The sequence below is a fragment of the Spea bombifrons genome, chromosome 7 (genome assembly GCF_027358695.1).
Source record: "Spea bombifrons isolate aSpeBom1 chromosome 7, aSpeBom1.2.pri, whole genome shotgun sequence".
NCBI lineage: Eukaryota > Metazoa > Chordata > Amphibia > Anura > Pelobatidae > Spea > Spea bombifrons.
This window is the reverse complement of record NC_071093.1, coordinates 14,880,013-14,897,252: the sequence shown is the minus strand read 5'-3', so window position 1 is coordinate 14,897,252 and position 17,240 is coordinate 14,880,013. Positions and strand designations below refer to the sequence as shown.

General features: G+C 39.4%; 1 protein-coding gene across 2 annotated transcripts in view; it reads left to right on the top strand.

Annotated features, from left to right (window-relative positions):
- NCKAP1 (NCK associated protein 1) overlaps positions 1-17,240 on the top strand; it is a 45,248-nt gene that overhangs the window by 12,538 nt on the left and 15,470 nt on the right. Inside the window, exons 2-16 of one of the 2 annotated variants that reach the window (XM_053470443.1) lie at positions 498-515; positions 1,495-1,605; positions 5,404-5,496; positions 7,094-7,150; positions 7,753-7,895; positions 7,992-8,082; positions 8,569-8,706; positions 9,780-9,828; positions 10,302-10,458; positions 11,789-11,845; positions 12,204-12,300; positions 12,695-12,801; positions 13,544-13,676; positions 15,097-15,178; positions 15,810-15,868. In XM_053470443.1, the coding sequence (XP_053326418.1) occupies positions 498-515; positions 1,495-1,605; positions 5,404-5,496; positions 7,094-7,150; positions 7,753-7,895; positions 7,992-8,082; positions 8,569-8,706; positions 9,780-9,828; positions 10,302-10,458; positions 11,789-11,845; positions 12,204-12,300; positions 12,695-12,801; positions 13,544-13,676; positions 15,097-15,178; positions 15,810-15,868 (1,392 nt within the window). The remainder of the gene's footprint in view (positions 1-497; positions 516-1,494; positions 1,606-5,403; positions 5,497-7,093; positions 7,151-7,752; positions 7,896-7,991; positions 8,083-8,568; positions 8,707-9,779; positions 9,829-10,301; positions 10,459-11,788; positions 11,846-12,203; positions 12,301-12,694; positions 12,802-13,543; positions 13,677-15,096; positions 15,179-15,809; positions 15,869-17,240) is intronic. The other variant, XM_053470444.1, reaches the window with a different exon arrangement.

Sequence of the window (17,240 nt, the reverse complement as noted above, 5' to 3'; positions counted from 1 at the left end):
GCCTTTGTGTGTCTATGTACTGTATGTATATATTATATATGTGTGTCTATCGTTGGGTTCCAGTAAGGAAATGTAATGAAAGTCTCTATAATAGGGTTACATTCCTGATATCTACCTGTCTTACACAAATGACAATATACTACAAACTGGATGAGGCCTATATAGCGCGTTGGACAGTGCAGTCCAGTTACTCAAGTAAACTGCCTTATAATAAATTGGTGTAATAAAAACATTTCCTATAACCTTGTGGCAATAATGCAGCAATGTCGATGTTAAAATGGGGCAGAATTCAGTAATGTGAAAACAATATAAAAAAGGCAATATAATGCTTTGTAAATTCAGAACAAAATAAGATCGTGTGAGTGTCGGAATTCTCTGACCAGATATTAGCTATGCTATGTACGGGCGCAGTCTTAGTCCATAAGGAAATGTTTGTTGAAGTTTGATACTAAATGTCTATGTAATTGTTTTTCTCTCTTTATTTAAATGCTTCCCAGCAAGGACAAGTTTGGAAGGTTTGCATTACTTTTCACCTTCCCTTTGCCCGTTTTGAGACCAAACTCATTTCTCCATGACCTCTTTCTCTCTCTCTCTCTCTCTCTCGCTCTCTCTCGCTCTCTCTCTATAATAAACCGCACGGCCATAGAAATCTTTGACAGAGCATAGTAGTCATTAGTGGCTGTGTTATTTCTTTTCTTTACTAGTTCCTAAGCATACAGCATGAAGGCTGCTCTTATGCATGTAGCACCCGCAACTTTAGTAACATCTTTGAATTTTTTTTTTTTTTTTATTACCATTTTTTGGTAAATATATATTTCTTTACAAGTATGTCTCTGTTAATTCACAGCGTGAACCTTATGTCTTGACAGTGTGATGTGGACTAGGACCAGCAAAGCAATTAAAAATAAATTGCTTTTTCAGCCTGTTAACATGCCATGCTTTTGTTTGTGTGCCTAGTAACAATGGGACAATACAGAAAAAAACATTAAAATTAATAAAATTGAACGGGTATTCTTGATCCCCCCCCCGCATATTATTAAAGTACGTGGCCATTTTTGTAGTGTATCCAATGGGAACATTTTTTAAGGGGGAAGACTTCTGATCGGAGAAATCCTTTCCTATCTTTGACACATTTTTGATTTCCTAGATGTTAATAGAGCTGCTTTCAGAATCCCCAAGCCTGAGTTAGGGGATATATTTTTCCTTGTTTAGGACTGATCCTTCCATCTTTTCACTGCTCCCTCACTTTCAAAGACTTTAACATTCTTAAACATTGTCATTCACTCTTCTTTTCCCGTAGGAGAGCATCTATTACCTCTTCCACCACAACCCAGATTTTCCAACTCTGACAGCCCTCGCACTTTGCCTTTTCATTTTTTTTTTAAATTTATTTCCTTCACTCTGAAACCAAAACATATTTTACATTTGTTTGCTTGAGGGTGTTTATGTTGTATAGAAAATCTTGAATTGATTTTATTTCCTCTTCTTTTCCAGGCATGTGGGGATCCCAAAGCAAAACCATCTTACCTGATTGACAAAAACCTTGAGTCTGCTGTTAAATTTATTGTCCGAAAGTTTCCAGCAGTTGAGACCAGAAACAACAATGTAAGCGTTCTTCTTCTTTTTTTTTCTTTTTTTTTTATATGAACTTACATAAGGAAGTGATTTAATTATTTGTAAAGATTTGAAAGTAAAAAGTATAATAATAATAACTATAATAATAATAAAAAATAAAAGTATAAAAAATGTCTATAGTATGATCACATGACTCAAAGTGGAAATGACTTGTGATTTCGTTATGTACTATGGGAGCTCTTACAAGGCAATTTTCGTCTGTACCTTTACAGGTACATGGTGGGACATTGACATTTATGTTCCTTAAGCGCTTGTTTCATCCGTTGCAATTCAACGAACCCAATTGCTTAAACATTAGACACCTAAAACACTTTTTTTTTTTTGCCATACCTTGAATATCAAGGTAACATTCCTTGAATTATTGTCCATGTTTGCACAAGTCCATTGAGGAACTAGTTCTATGTTTAGGGTCGTCCAGTACGTTAATCATTACTGAGTAATACAACTGTCATGGAAGCGCAAGCAGGATAAATGTCGTATGTCATCTCGTTACACACAACAAGATATATTTTCTTACACTCGTGGTTAGATATGCATGACTATCCACTATGATGGATTGAGAGCTCTTAGGATATTTTAATTTTAATGCTCTGTCTCTTTATTGCCACTGTATAACAGTAAATTATCATAAACCACCATACGTTCTAAGATCTGACTGAAACAAACCTATACATTATTGCTTCCATACTTACAATTACACTTGTTAGAATGTTAGTGTCTCGTTAAAATGTACCTGCCTGGCAGATATTCTTTGCTAGTCCCTGCAGCATAGAAACAAATTTATAACTCTAACTATGAGAAAAGACCAAGATTGCGAAGTAAAAATGATAATAAATAGTAACTTGTAGCCAACCAGAATCTCTGCTTGCCAAAGCTGGTGAAGGGTTGCAGTTGAAATACTTGACCATCTAGGTCAGCTGTTTATGATGAGAAGGGTCAAATACATTAAGTAAATCCTTGCTTGAGTCATAGGTTGTAGTGTGAGCTGCCATTCCCATATTGACTACATTACTCAGCTGTGCACAGGATGGTGTCCCATTGATTGAACGTGTCTGCCTGGCGCAGTTCATGTCTAGCGATCTGTCTAGAGTTTTAAGGTTTCTTTGGTCAAAATGTCATTAACTATGTGTAATGTTGGGCAGTGTGGCCACCATTATGAAGCTCAACACTCCTATAATTGTGAGAAAACATCTGCGCGTTTTGCACTGCAATGGTATATTTAGGAAGGCTACTGGTTATATACAACTAAACTGATCTTCTGCCAAGAACTTGTTATTAAAGCAAGTGACAATTTAAGCCGATGCATTTTCAGTACTGCTGTTAACACAAAAAAGCCTTGTTTGCGTAGTTTAACTTATTGGACCTCAGCTACGTTGTTGGCTCTGTATGGTGTGTAGAAGCTGCCGGAATAGCAGTTTAGTTATTAGTTGTTTATTTAAAGCAACAACTTATTATTAAGGCTTTGTCCGAACCCTCATGTTCACTTCAGTATATATAGTTCTGTTGGCTACTTGGGGCGTGGATACAGTTTAGATTGATAGTCTTCTGATTATCTCCTGTAGACCTGCAGCACAGGAGAAGTGTTTGAATATAACAAGCGTATGCACGGTGTGTCATGAACACAGCTGATAATGTAAGCTTGTTCCTGGAGACGCCTTGCTGATCTGTAGATTTCCCGGAGCTTTGTGAGCGTATGGTCACCATTTGGGGAACGTTTTATCAAGAGATTACAAAACAAGTGTTACGGCAATTGACACAGTCAATACCAGCAGTCTATGTATATTTTGGGATTTTTTTTTCCTGTTTTGGTTTCGCTCAGTTCATGAGATCTGGAAGTTAACAAATTATGTTGCTATGGTAACTATCAGAATCTTGTCACATTGAAACTTGTGGTTGCAGTAATGTTAAATAGGAGGTTCATAAACATCATATTGCTGACATCTGTGTTCCTACATTCAAGTAGAATAAGTTAGTGTAGAAGTACAAAAAAGACTCAAGTACACATTAAATCCTAAAAAAAATTAAACTATATGACACAGGGGAGTCCTCTTTAAATAAAACTTTAAAACTATAACAAAATCAAATAAGATTCACAGTGCCAACTTAAGAAGGGCAATTTCACGGTCTGTCTTATTCAACGAGGAAGCAACACACAGAGAAGCCAACTTCCCTAAGATGGTAGAATGGCCAATCACTACTATTCCTCTAGCAGCATCCTGATCTATTGTTGGATGGGGTAAGCAAAACATTCCTCCTAAAACTCTAAAAGATCCTCCTGTCAAATAGGTGCGTGCCCAAAGCACTTCTCTTGATCTTTGTAGATAGAGGTCAATGAATATCTCAAAACCAAAGCAACCTTATGCTCTTTTCGCCGTTCCAGCCAACATACTCGGGTAGTTGCTGTGTGGATTTTAACTAAACAACCAGAAACAGTTTTTTGAGTAGTGGGTTAGTTTATGTCTAGGAAAAGGGTGATGCAAAAACTTAGTTAGCTATTTTATTTATTAAACGGCGCGTTGACACACTTCTATCCCTCAGTGAAAACCCAAAGTCTGTCCTCCCTACTACACGTACAAGTATAGACAAATGTCAAAATTTCTTCAGATTAAATATCCCATCAGTGCTCCTATTTTTCATAAAATACACAAAGCAACATCCCAGCCACCCCACCTCTTACCTCCGTGGCAGCTGTCTATTATGCTGAGCACTGGGATATGAAGTCGTATCCCAGCACATTTCATGTGGTCATTATGGAGGTCACACTCTATAGTGTATTTGGGCCACTTATAAGATATACCTCTGATCTTCCCAACCGGGCCAAGGAGAAGTGGCTTCCTCTGGCACCTGGTTATGCGGCAGAGGTGCGGCTTGACGACTAACCCCCCCCCCCAGTTGATCTAGTCAAGAACAGGTCACTGTGTGTGAGCGTTTAAACTCTCTTATGCTAAGTGTGTTGCGGTCAGCACCAGTGTCGGTTTCCATGGTGATTTCCTTACATGCGATATTTTGCCTCCAGAATTTATTAATGAGGGAGTATGTTTTGTACCCGTTATCCCACAGATTGCTGGTAGCCTTTCAATACTGTGGCCAAATCCAGTGCCACACCATAAGTGAAACTACTTTGTACTTTGCTTAAATGTGCTCTTGCATCATTCTCTTCTTCTAACTGTCCCTTTACTATACCTTTACTTTCTAATCTCGCTCATTCTTTTGTGTCTAACACGTGTTTGCTTCTTTTTATGTTTATTTTTCATTTTGGTTGCTGTTGTATCGTGTTTGAAATCGAGTTGTAGATCATTTTTACTGTATTTTATGTTTGTATCTACATTTATTTTGCATGCGTAACGTGGCTTTGCCTGGATATTCTGTTTGGTAAGTTCAGAATTTTGAATGTCTTCTTTGCTTCTTAATTGGAGAATGTTGTCTTGCTCTCTTTCTATTAACAAGAACTTCCTTTCATGTTTGTCCTTCTTTTGGACAACTGTGCTTCCTTTTTTCTTCATCCTGTGCCTTTAACATCTTTATATATATATAAATATACACCAGTATTTAATCTGTTTTCTAAGCAGGGTGAGTAGCAATGCAGTCACTAAATATTTTATCATTTTAGTGTCTGGTCCCAGGAACAATGCAGATTAAAATATTAATAAACTTTGGGCGTCCAGCCAGAATTTTGTGAAATTGAATCTTTTCCACTTATCGATGAGTTAATGCAGTAATGTCTGCTCCACAGCGGAAGGTGTGTCAAATAATCTTTCTATTTTACAGCAACAGCTCGCACAACTCCAAAAAGAGAAATCCGAGATTCTGAAAAACTTGGCTTTGTATTACTTCACGTTTGTGGATGTTATGGAATTTAAGGTAAGATTTTCTTCTTCATAATCTAATACTCCGCCACAATGGGTTTTCTTTAATTAATGATACTTCAATGAAAAAATGTTCATAGGAATTGGATTTTAAAATTAAAAGCTACAAAACCCAAACCGGAAAACTTGTGAATCTTGAATAATGGTAGCCTTTGGTCTGAAGAACAAACCTATTGCTTGATATTTCATGGCGGCCGGACTAGTGTCTGAGAACTAAACGTTCTTTTGCTTGTGGGTCTGTATGCAATCTGGCAAATTGAAGATTATTTTTTTTGTTCCGCGACGCCATGTTGTAAAACGGTAGAAATCCCCCTCTTGGTTTAGTACATTGGAATTTGTGAAATGGTCTATCATACATTCCTTCCTGAGGAATTTCACATGTATTCAAATTAAATTTCGTCCCTTCAAAGCATTTATGGATATTTCTGAATATCATGACAGTCTGCTCTATGTTGGTAAGTTCAGTGGAGCTACCATTTCAGGCTTCGCGTGAGGCTTTGCTATTTATTCATGAAGGTGAGTAACATGAGAAACCTTGTGATTTGTTGAAGGTGGATCACTTCTGTCAGTTGGCCGGACAGAGGAGATCAGAGGATCTTCCCAATCGGCCTATGATCACCACTGTTGGCAAAAGCGGGACCCATAAATTAGTACAGTCCCATGGAAAACCGGATACTAGGTCCCTGCATAACTTGTCGGTTGAAATGTAAAAACCTCCATTTTAGTGGAGCTTTTGTTGTGACAAAACGTGTTCTTGAAGAATATCTGTAAATATTATATAATCTCATGTGGGGTTAAAACATTTTACAGACATTATTTTCAAGACAAAGCACTGTTTCTTTTTAGTTTTTTATGTTTTTTTTATGTGTTTTGTATAGTCACATTGTTTACTGCATATTCATCCTGTGTATCGGAAAACAATTTCTCAAATCCCGAGAGCTATTTTTATTTCCATTTTGCTGTAATAGCACTTAATCTCCCCCAGCTGTAGCTTTATAGAAACAAAAAGGCTGCTATCAGAAGTGTTGTTCTGGTTTATTCTGCATAAATCACCGGTGCTGGTGAAAGGACGTGCTAGTCGGGTAATTGTGCCTCCTATATTTGGGGCTTCACAGGCTGAGAGCTATTGATAAATTAGGCCTGATAACGTGGCTTGCCGGTACCCACGTGTATATCTTCCCCTGTGATGCCTGTTGTGAAGTCACATAAATTGTGCTGTACTGACCTCTGGAGAGGACCCGTTATGTCAGGGCTTTTTAATCTTGCAACAGCCAAATGACACAGAATTTTAAAATATATGGTGTTCGGAACATAGCACGTCGTGCATATCTCCACGAACAGCGCTACTCCAGAGCCAGTGGTGCTGCTACCAAACAGGGTCACCCCTAAAATGATACATAAAGTATCTATGGTATTAGAAATGAGTAATAAGGTCATCTTACATAGCTACCAATTCTTTTTCCGCCTGTCTCGCAGACTTTTATAATTGTAAGGCGTTTGCGAGTGATGAGAGTACCGGTGTGCCAGACCTTCACATATTGGATGGACTCTTGTAGGAATGTTTTATCTTTTTTTTTTTCTCTCCTGCTTAGGATCATGTTTGTGAACTGCTTAACACCATTGATGTTTGCCAAGTGTTCTTTGATATTGTAAGTATAAGAAAATCCGGAGTCATTTCTTTTAAACATAAATCGGCATTTGATCTGTAGGGTTATCTCCCCGCACAGGTGTCCTTTTGGTCTATAATACATTAAAATATATCTGGGTGGCATATGAAAACTCCAGGTCTGTAAGATGTATATAAGTGTGTGTATATCATAAATATATCATGCGTGTGTGTGTGCGTAGGTATAGTGGGAAAAACTCAAACAAAGCTGATGGAAACAGTTGAGTAAAAAGTGGAATTGTTCTTAAAGTAAAGCATTAGTAGACCCACATGGTTATTTGCATAACCCGCAGCAATATAATGTTTTTTTCTTTGATGTAGAGAAAAGAATATGTATGCAAGACAAATGGGTTAAATTTAAGTCTCTTGGCTTTCAAAGACAGTTGTTACAAAAAAATCTCAATTTGAATGAAAATAAGATGGAAATCCAAATGTTTATTCTGAAGTAAAGCAACGTAAAATACCATTTTTCATGCATCAAACAAGAGGGACAAAGTTCAAATTAACCTCCATTTTATGAACTTTTTGTTTCCCACTGAGGTTGTTTCCCACTGAGGTTAACCACCTTTTTCTTTTTTTCCCCAGACTGTTAACTTTGATTTAACAAAGAACTATCTAGACCTGATTGTAACCTATACAACACTAATGATAATGCTATCACGGATTGAGGAGAGAAAAGCAATTATAGGTCTCTACAATTACTCTCATGAAATGACCCATGGAGCAAGGTATTTATTATCTACTTACACAAAAATGTTTTTACCCTTTTTGAAATTATTACATGCTAAAGCCTTGTTTTTTTCCCCTGATGCAATATAATTTAGTGACAGAGAGTATCCTCGTCTCGGACAGATGATAGTGGACTATGAAAACCCTTTAAAGAAGATGATGGAGGAATTTGTTCCTCACAGTAAGGTACGTTTTGTAGGGCCTGATTTTTTTCTAGGGATGTTCTTTGATATGGTATAGTCTTTCACTTGGTGTTTAATTTGCTTAGTACACAAATAATTCTTGCACATGCCAGCCTAATGGGTTAACAAGAAATGAGAAGAAAAGGTTGCCATCGTCATGATGAATGTTACATCTGTAAATGGAAATATGTCCTATATGATGTTTATGTTGTTTCTGCAGGTAAGTAAAGACAATAGCAGACCAAATTCTGCTTTTTTAAGTAATAAAAACATTTCTGACCTTTGCATTAAACTATTTATTTTGGGCATAGCATACTGTAATTTGTGCAAGGGCTTAGTGAAGGGTTGTAGCTTCTGAAAATGAGCCTGATTTAATAGCGCCCTTTATGAGAATAAATTGGACCTTTTGTAACTTAAATCTTTATTCTGATCTTGCAGATTAGTTTGCTACATTTACACTAAATTAAAAAATATTTTTTTTTCTCTCAAGTCTTTGTCAGATGCGCTCATTTCACTCCAGATGGTCTATCCCAGAAGAAACCTTTCAGCCGACCAGTGGAGAAATGCCCAGCTCCTGAGTCTCATCAGTGCACCAAGTACAATGCTGAACCCGGCGCAGTCCGACACGGTACGCTAGGGGTTTGTCATATTTGTCCTTACAACTTTAAGAATTAAGTTGTACTAGAGGGGCGACGCATTGGCTTCGCACACTTCATCACATTGAATTTGCAAGTGAAAAATGTCTGTATAGAGCGACACTAGAGCAATAGTTGTTTGCAAGCATTTAAAGCCTACGTTCTGTTCTGGTATTGGAGCAGGCTGACTAGATGTGTTTCAATGAAGATTAACTGAAAATGGAACACTCTGTTTCCCAAAATGTTTTTATTTTTTAAATCCTTTTACATGAGTGCCAATGCATTTTACTGGATGAAAATTAGAGGTATTTTTATTTTGTTATTGAAGTTAGAAATCCGCGTTTGTTGCTTCTGCTGAAACCAGCAGTATGTCAGCTTTTTTGCACATGCAGAGGAGCACTCCCTTTGAAGCAGGATGTTCCCATTGCATACATGTGATTAGTTGTTACACCCCTTGATTTAAGAAGCGTACTGCAGTATATTCCCTGCTTTCCGGTGAGGCAGCTCAAAGAATGCTCATACGGTTCTGCGTGCTTTAAAATGCAAAATGGTCTCTAATATGGATTTAACAGGAGACTAGGGCTGAAGTGTTCCTTTAAAACCAGAGGAGAGATTCAACGACCGCCTTTAACCTTGCATTTAATGTCATCTTTCAGTACTCCTTCAGCCATTGTAACTCAGTGGAAAATTTTTGAGAACCAACTGACAATGTGCCCATTGATACCACGAGTCCAATAATATGTTATTCACTACTTCTACAGAGTAGGGTTTTGTAAAGAAATCCTGGCTTTGGTTTGCATTACCTCTCCTCCTGGCTCAATTGCCTCTTATTGCCTCTGTGAGCCCATAAATACACATGCTCCTTGGTGATTTATTCTGATTTAAGGTTCCACCTGAACTGTTGTTATAAAGGCATAGCATTATACCATGTTAGCCATGTTACAAGCTAAATTCAATGTTAATAATGTTAGTAATGTTACTCGAGTTAGCCAGTGAAGGTATCATCTTTGCAATATTGTCTTATAACTCATCTCAATGTGTTGCTGAAACTCTATTTGTTTGACAGATGCCGTGTGAATACCTCTCACTGGACATAATGGAAAAATGGATCATATGTAAGTATTCAGTATAGATAGTTATTGCATTAAGCTGTTGGTTGGCATCTCACCATTTTTGCCACGGGCTTCTTGCTGGCAGTAAAAATAATTTAAAAATTGTTTGTTTTGCTTGAGTCGCGGGGCATCTAGCAGGAACGCTACAAAGAAGACTTTTTTGGTTTAAGTGATGGTTCAGGCCTTTTGGGCACTACTGGTTTCTCTCCCAGGATTAAGACCACTGAGGTTCCATTGGCCTTCTGTCGTGGGAGCCCTGTCCTTCTTGTAGTCCTGTTGGGTGGTGTAGAAGACAGGCTCAGTCAGCTGCCCTTCATTATTGAGTGTGGGCCCAACCTAATTCTTGAGGTTTCAGCAAAACACCATGGCTTAAAAAAAATCTTCACTTTTCCACCTGTAAAATGTCCTTGTGTGTGTTTAATGAAAATGTTTCAGGGTCAAACTTTCTGACTTTGTTTTTTTATATATTTTTTCAGTTGGATTTATTTTGTGCCATGGAATACTAAACACCGATGCCACATCTTTGAATCTCTGGAAGCTTGCCCTACAGAGCAGTTCCTGTCTCTCGCTTTACAGAGATGAAGTTTTCCATATCCACAAAGCTGCGGAGGACCTGTTTGTAAACATAAGAGGGTAATTGCTAATTGAGCTTATTGTTCTGATACTATGTTTAATTGGGAAATTAAAGCTCCTTAAAGAATTGGCCTTAAGTAATGCATAGACCGGGGGGATGGGAGTGTAACCATAGGGGAGAAGTAACCATGTAGATCCAGAGGGAAAAATTAGACGCCATTCCATATGGTATATATGTATAAGGCGGATGTTTAACCCCTTCAGGCCCGGCATTCTTGTACTGCGTCTTCCCTTGAAGACCGCAGTTTCTTTTTTAAGAATATTTTAATTCCGTGCTCGTGATTCACTTCAAAGCGATCGCTTGCATGGAATTGAGGGGGGAGTGGCTGCTACGGATCGCTGGGGACACCCAGCGGTCAGTAGCAGCTGCCCCTCGCGATCCCAGCGTTCAAAGCGACGCTGGATCGCGCATCATCGATGATGTACCTGGTACGTCCCGGTCTGGCGGTGACCTTTGACCAGGAAGTACCAGGTACGTCCCGGTCTTGAAGGGGTTAATATATAATTCCACATATCATGCTGGTTTTAGTGTATAGAATTGTAAAATATAGGAGTTTGGAAAAGTGACAGATCTGCTTTAACTTGGCCCCTGAAACTAAAGCAGAATTCAGGGTTTGCACCTCTTGCAAAGTGCTTGCTGATCTACCTGTGCAGCAAGAAGACTTATCCTTGGCCCTGCTGGCCCATCCATTAGCTCATACCCATGGAAGAGTATTGCAAGTATTGGAACTCTTGCAAACACTACTGAGACAAGGAACAAGAGCATAGAAATATAAACAAGTGACCCTAATCATCTTATAAATGTAATACAATGCATTATACAGGATACATTGATTTCAGTAGGAACACTCTCATAGAGGTGGGTGGCTGTTTCAAGGGGCCAGACCTAGTGTCAAACAGAGTAGAGGGGGCTGTTTTTCATCAGGTAAGTCCATCTGACAGAAAAGAGGACCCCTAAAGGTACATTAATATGCATTGTTTGCTGGTTAAGCTGTATGGGTTAACACCCTCCCATACCTTAAATAGGAAACACATCGATAACCGAGTTATGGCGTATGAATGAAGGAAGTTTACTGTAACGTGTATTGGTGAATGATTAATTTATACATTCACATTTCTTGTATTCGTCTCATGTAATTTTTAAAAGTAGATTTAAGGGGAACATTCTGGCATGAACGTGACCCTGTCACATGGGAGGTCAGTGTCAAATATAAATTCTATAAATGTTTGCAGATGTTACACAATTTCATCTGGGATTAAGGTAATAGCTTGTATTCCTTTCAATTAACTGTGTACATGTCTCATACATTGTTAAATGATTGTCTTGCAGGTACAACAAGCGTATTAATGACATCAGAGAATGCAAAGAGGCTGCGGTTTCACACGCGTAAGTCTAATTTTTGGCTTTGTTCTTAGTTTTAAGGCAATTCATGAGTATTTGTTTTTAATACATGTTTGATACATGACTATTTTTGCACGTGGTTCTCCATGTAATTTCTGTATCCTGTTGGCCCTTGGTTCGGCTGCGTTGGTTCTGTTGTGATTGATATTCCATCACAAGCACACAGTATGGGGGTTTTCTGTGACTACAAGAAGTCAGAAACCTTTAGTGTGTAGAACAGCTTGTATGTGAAAAAAACTTAAATACATATGCATTATGAATTCATTTGCATTGGGCAAGAATACGACAAGTGGACAGTAATTTACATTGGCAAGAAAATAGTTAACAATTTTATTCTGTGCAGCGGTGCAACCCACAGAGAGAGGCGCAAGTTCTTACGCTCCGCTTTGAAGGAATTGGCAACTGTGCTTGCGGATCAGCCCGGATTACTGGGACCAAAAGTAAGTGATTTGCAAAAATGCAGATTCACAAAAAAACACTTTCATTCATTCAGAGCCTCGTTTTCAAGGTACTATTTATTATGGCAAAGAGGCTGTCCGTTGGCATGTATGTCCACCTATATGATGGATACACACCAAGTCATCTTTGGGGGAGGTGTGTATGTATGAATATTATGTGTGTGTGTGTGTGTATATATATCAAACAATCATTGTATTATTTCAGAAGTAAACAATTGATGTTGATCTTTGTGATTTGTGGGAATAGTCTTATAGTGTGTGACAGCCCTTCCATGATAAACAACTGCCAGGAATCATAAGACTCTGTGCCAAAGCCAGAACAAGAGAGAATTACACTCAAATAATATGGTGCTAATTTGTACATTTCTTTTTGTAGGCACTTTTTGTTTTCATGGCATTGTCGTTTGCCCGCGATGAAATAATCTGGCTCCTTCGCCATGCAGATAACATCCCAAAGAAGGTTGCAGATGACTTCATGGATAAGTGAGTCACAGGTTATTTGTGTTCTTTTTCGTGACAGCCAGGAGTGAAGTATTTTCCGTGTATTTTTTTGCTAATAGCACTTAAAATGGAGTAGTTCATAGGAAAGTAAAATATTTGTTCTTTTAGCTATTTTTTGTGAAATATGCCTGCTGCATTCTCGTTTTTGCCTAATTACACAAACTGCTAGCTGAATATTGCCGTCATTCTTGTGCAGCAGTTTAGCGGTCGTTTAGCTGTAATCCTGGTCCTTGAAGTGATAAAATATATTCTCCATTTGACCAAAACTTTACTGCCCTAGCCTGCTGGAAGTAATAAAAGGGATATGGAGGTGTTAAAGTAGACATCTCATGGAATGGTTATCTGTTGACAGCCCTGATATTGAATTTGCTGTGTGCCCGGTCTTAAAGCTTCGTATCACCAAGAGTTTCAGCTTTAGATTTGCTTGGCGCAGTGGTAGATGTGACTGAAGCTACTACAATACTTTAAAGTAATAAGGCTTTATCCCAAGCATTCCGCTATCTCCAGATTCCATGAAACCTTGTTGATGTCGTGTTCTCCTAGAGCGTGCAGTGGAATCGCTGCCTTATGGATCACTTAGAGCCAATCATAATTGTCTGACCCAATTGTCCTCTGTTCCATCTTTGCAAGTGACTTTTGGACTACAAAATGAATTTCAAATACTGTACTGCATAGAACGCTTCTGTTTGTATAAGGTTGACATTTTAAACCATTCCCTGTGTAGGCACATCGCTGAACTTATATTTTACATGGAAGAGCTGAGAGCACATGTGAGAAAATACGGACCTGTGATGCAGAGATACTATGTGCAGTATTTGTCTGGCTTTGATGCCGTAGTCTTGAATGAACTTGTTCAGGTAAATAAATGTGGTTGAATGCTGAGAATTCCATTTTATATCAGTTACACTGTTTCGAAATATCCTTTTCTTTTGGGATTGTCCTGTCAGCCTGTATCTGTCAATGTGGAACTCAGAATGTTGAGCTGCTCCAACTTGGTGCCAAGCTAGGTTAGGGAATGAATGTTGTGTGTGCGTCAGCATGAGTGTATATATGTGTGTTTTAGTGTGAGAGTGTAAGTAAATATGTGTGCCAGGGTGTATGTTGGTTACTGAGGGGGTGAAGGGCCACTTGGCTCTCCCTGCCTCCCTCGCTAGAAGGTGCCAGCCATCCCCTGTTATGCACTATTTGAAAATCTAAACTCTAGTTTCTGCTTCAGCTACAAATATTTCCTGTATTACAATGTGAGTTTTGGGTAAAGATGAGAATTCCAGGTACATACTATTGCAGGTTTTGGTAAAGTGTGTCACATTTAGAATGTAAACATATTAATTGTCAGGCTGATGATATGCTTTGGTGTGCTAAAATGTGTGGAAAATGTTTTGACTTAGTACACAACTCGCACACCAAAGACCCAAAAATCCACATTTATGGAGTGGAGGCCAGGTATAGTAGTAATAGCCATTTGAAGCTGGTTTCTGTGAATATGACTACGTGTACGGTATGTTCCCATCACTAGAGGGCGCTCCGGGATTGCAGTTGGCACAGGTTATCAAAACGGCTTCTTTTGGAGCAGCGAGGGGGGGGGTGTCCTGTTTGTTTACACAGATATTGTGAAATGTTATGTTTTTACAATTAGAAAATATTCTTGTCGCTAATTTGAGTTCCTATGCAGAATCTACTGATTTACAGAATGTGCTGAGAGGATGATTTGTAAGAACACATTGTCTTCAAACTAGAGCCCTGCGCGGGACTACTTTTTTAATCCCGCCCGCTCCCGCGGTTTTTAATCCCACTCCTGCCCGCTCCCGCAATGTGGGTGTTCCGCTCCCGCCCGCTCTCGCCACTTTTGTGGCCAATCCCGCCCGCTCCCGCCACATTTGTGGCCAATCATGCCCGCCTCCTTACCTGATTTCCCGCGCAGTCCCGCGCGGCTGCCCTCGAGTTGTTCCCTCACGGCGTCTCTTCTCTTGCTCCGCCCAGGAACAAGGTGGAGTCACAGGAAGTGACGTCACATCACGTGACTCCGTTTTGTTCCTGGGCGGAGCAAGCTAGGAGACACTGTAAGGGAGCAGCAAGAAGGCAGCCTTGCGGGACTGCGCGGGATTACCGGGACCCGCAGGTACAGTGCCTGACCGTCCGCTCCTGCCCGCAGCCCCAGCAAGACCGCCCGCGCCCGCAAGTTTTTTGGCGGGTCCCGCGGGACCCGCCTCCCAGTGCAGTCCTCTACTTCAAACCTTTGCTCAGTGTACTTTTTTTTTTTAAAATATTGTATTCTAGAATCTCTCTGTTTGCCCAGAGGACGAATCGATCATCATGTCATCTTTTGTGAACACTATGACGTCTCTGAGCGTTAAGCAGGGTAAGAAGTAAACTGTGTGATCTTTGTGCTGTGTGCGCCTCCGCTAACTTCCCATATACTGGCCTAAGGCCGACACTTTTTACCCTAGGGAAGTGGTTATAGATCTCGCTAGGGAGCAGGGCTTTAACGAGCCCTTTTAATATGACTTTGCAATCTGGTTTAATGTCCTGAGTAAGACATTTAGAATAATTAGATAATTTACTTTCATTTCTAAACATATTTGCAGTCCAGGGCATCCTCCTGCTTAGAAGTTTGTAGAGCATCAGGCAGTACACAACGCAGCAGCGTACGACCTTTGTGGTGTAGAAGTACTGACAAAGGAGGTTAATGAGCTAGGTCTATCCTTCTCACTGATTATACTTTCCCGAGACCCCTCACTGCATCACACCCATCGTATCGGTTGTCCACACGCAAAGCAAAATTGAAATCAACTGACTGTACCCACAATTGAGACAAAATATAAATTGAATCAAGTAGTTGGATGGAGATTGTTTGCGTTATATATAGTTTGGCTTTTGTAAATGTATATTAAGATTTATAAGATTATAACTCATGGTTATATTTTCTATTCTTAGAAAATAATAGAATTGCTTGTATTCTTAAACATGTCTTCTTGTGCCTTGATTCCTAGTTGAAGACGGAGAAGTTTTTGACTTCAGAGGCATGAGGTTGGATTGGTTCCGGTTACAGGTAATTTATTATATTAATCCTGCCATTTTTAAAATGTTTAGTATTCTAAAAGATAATTGGTAGGTTTGCAACACCCTTCCAGTTATCCCAACATTTAATCCCCGACTAGTTTCACTCTAGATACATAGAAGACTCCATGTTCTAAAAATATTGGGGTCACTTGTTTATATTTCTATGCTCTTGTTCCTTGTCTCAGTAGTGTTTGCAAGAGTTCCAATACTTGCAATACTCTTCCATGGGTATGAGCTAATGGATGGGCCAGCAGGGCCAAGGATAAGTCTTCTTGCTGCACAGGTAGATCAGCAAGCACTTTGCAAGAGGTGCAAACTCTGAATTCTGCTTTAGTTTCAGGGGCCAAGTTAAAGCAGATCTGTCACTTTTCCAAACCCCTATATTTTACAATTCTATACACTAAAACCAGCATGATATGTGGAATTATATATTAACCCCTTCAAGACCGGGACGTACCTGGTACTTCCTGGTCAAAGGTCACCGCCAGACCAGGACGTACCAGGTACATCATTGATGATGCGCGATCCAGCGTCGCTTTGAACGCTGGGATCGCGAGGGGCGGCTGCTACTGACCGCTGGGTGTCCCCAGCGATCCGTAGCAGCCACTCTCCCCTCAATTCCATGCAAGTGATCGCTTTGAAGTGAATCACGAGCACGGAATTAAAATATTCTTAAAAAAGAAACTGCGGTCTTCAAGGGAAGACGCAGTACAAGAATGCCGGGCCTGAAGGGGTTAAACATCCGCCTTATACATATATACCACATGGAATGGTGTCTAATTTTTCACCCTGGATCTACATGGTTACTTCTCCCCTATTAAGTTGGTATACTTCAGGTAGACTTTATAAGGTTGGGGCTGGGGAGAAAGGAGAACATTTCAGGAAATGGCGTGAAATCCATTGGATGGATGGATGGAAGGAAATGGATTGATACTCACCTCATCGTCCGTGAATTTACTTCTCTGAAACGGTATCACTGACTGCCAAACAGAAAGCACAAGCTGCACATAGAGTTTAGTGATACTAAAAGCCTTTTAAAGAAAACTGTAAGAGTGATAAAGTGTCGACAACTATTTCATTAGTTCAAATGTATGCCTCCAAGAAATCTATTCCAACTACCAAAGCCAACCCCCTCCACCAAAGACTGGATCTCAAAGTGGATAGAGATATATGAACTAGTCTCTCACACATTATACATCTACATGCTGTATAATTTATCTTTGTTTAAAAAAAAAAATTGGCCCGTTTTGTGTAACACATTGTTTTACAAGTATGACATTAAAGCCTGTCGGATTTGGAATCCGATGCATTGGCTTTAGATTGAATATAAGAATTGCACTAACATCTGTGCAACGGTAGCT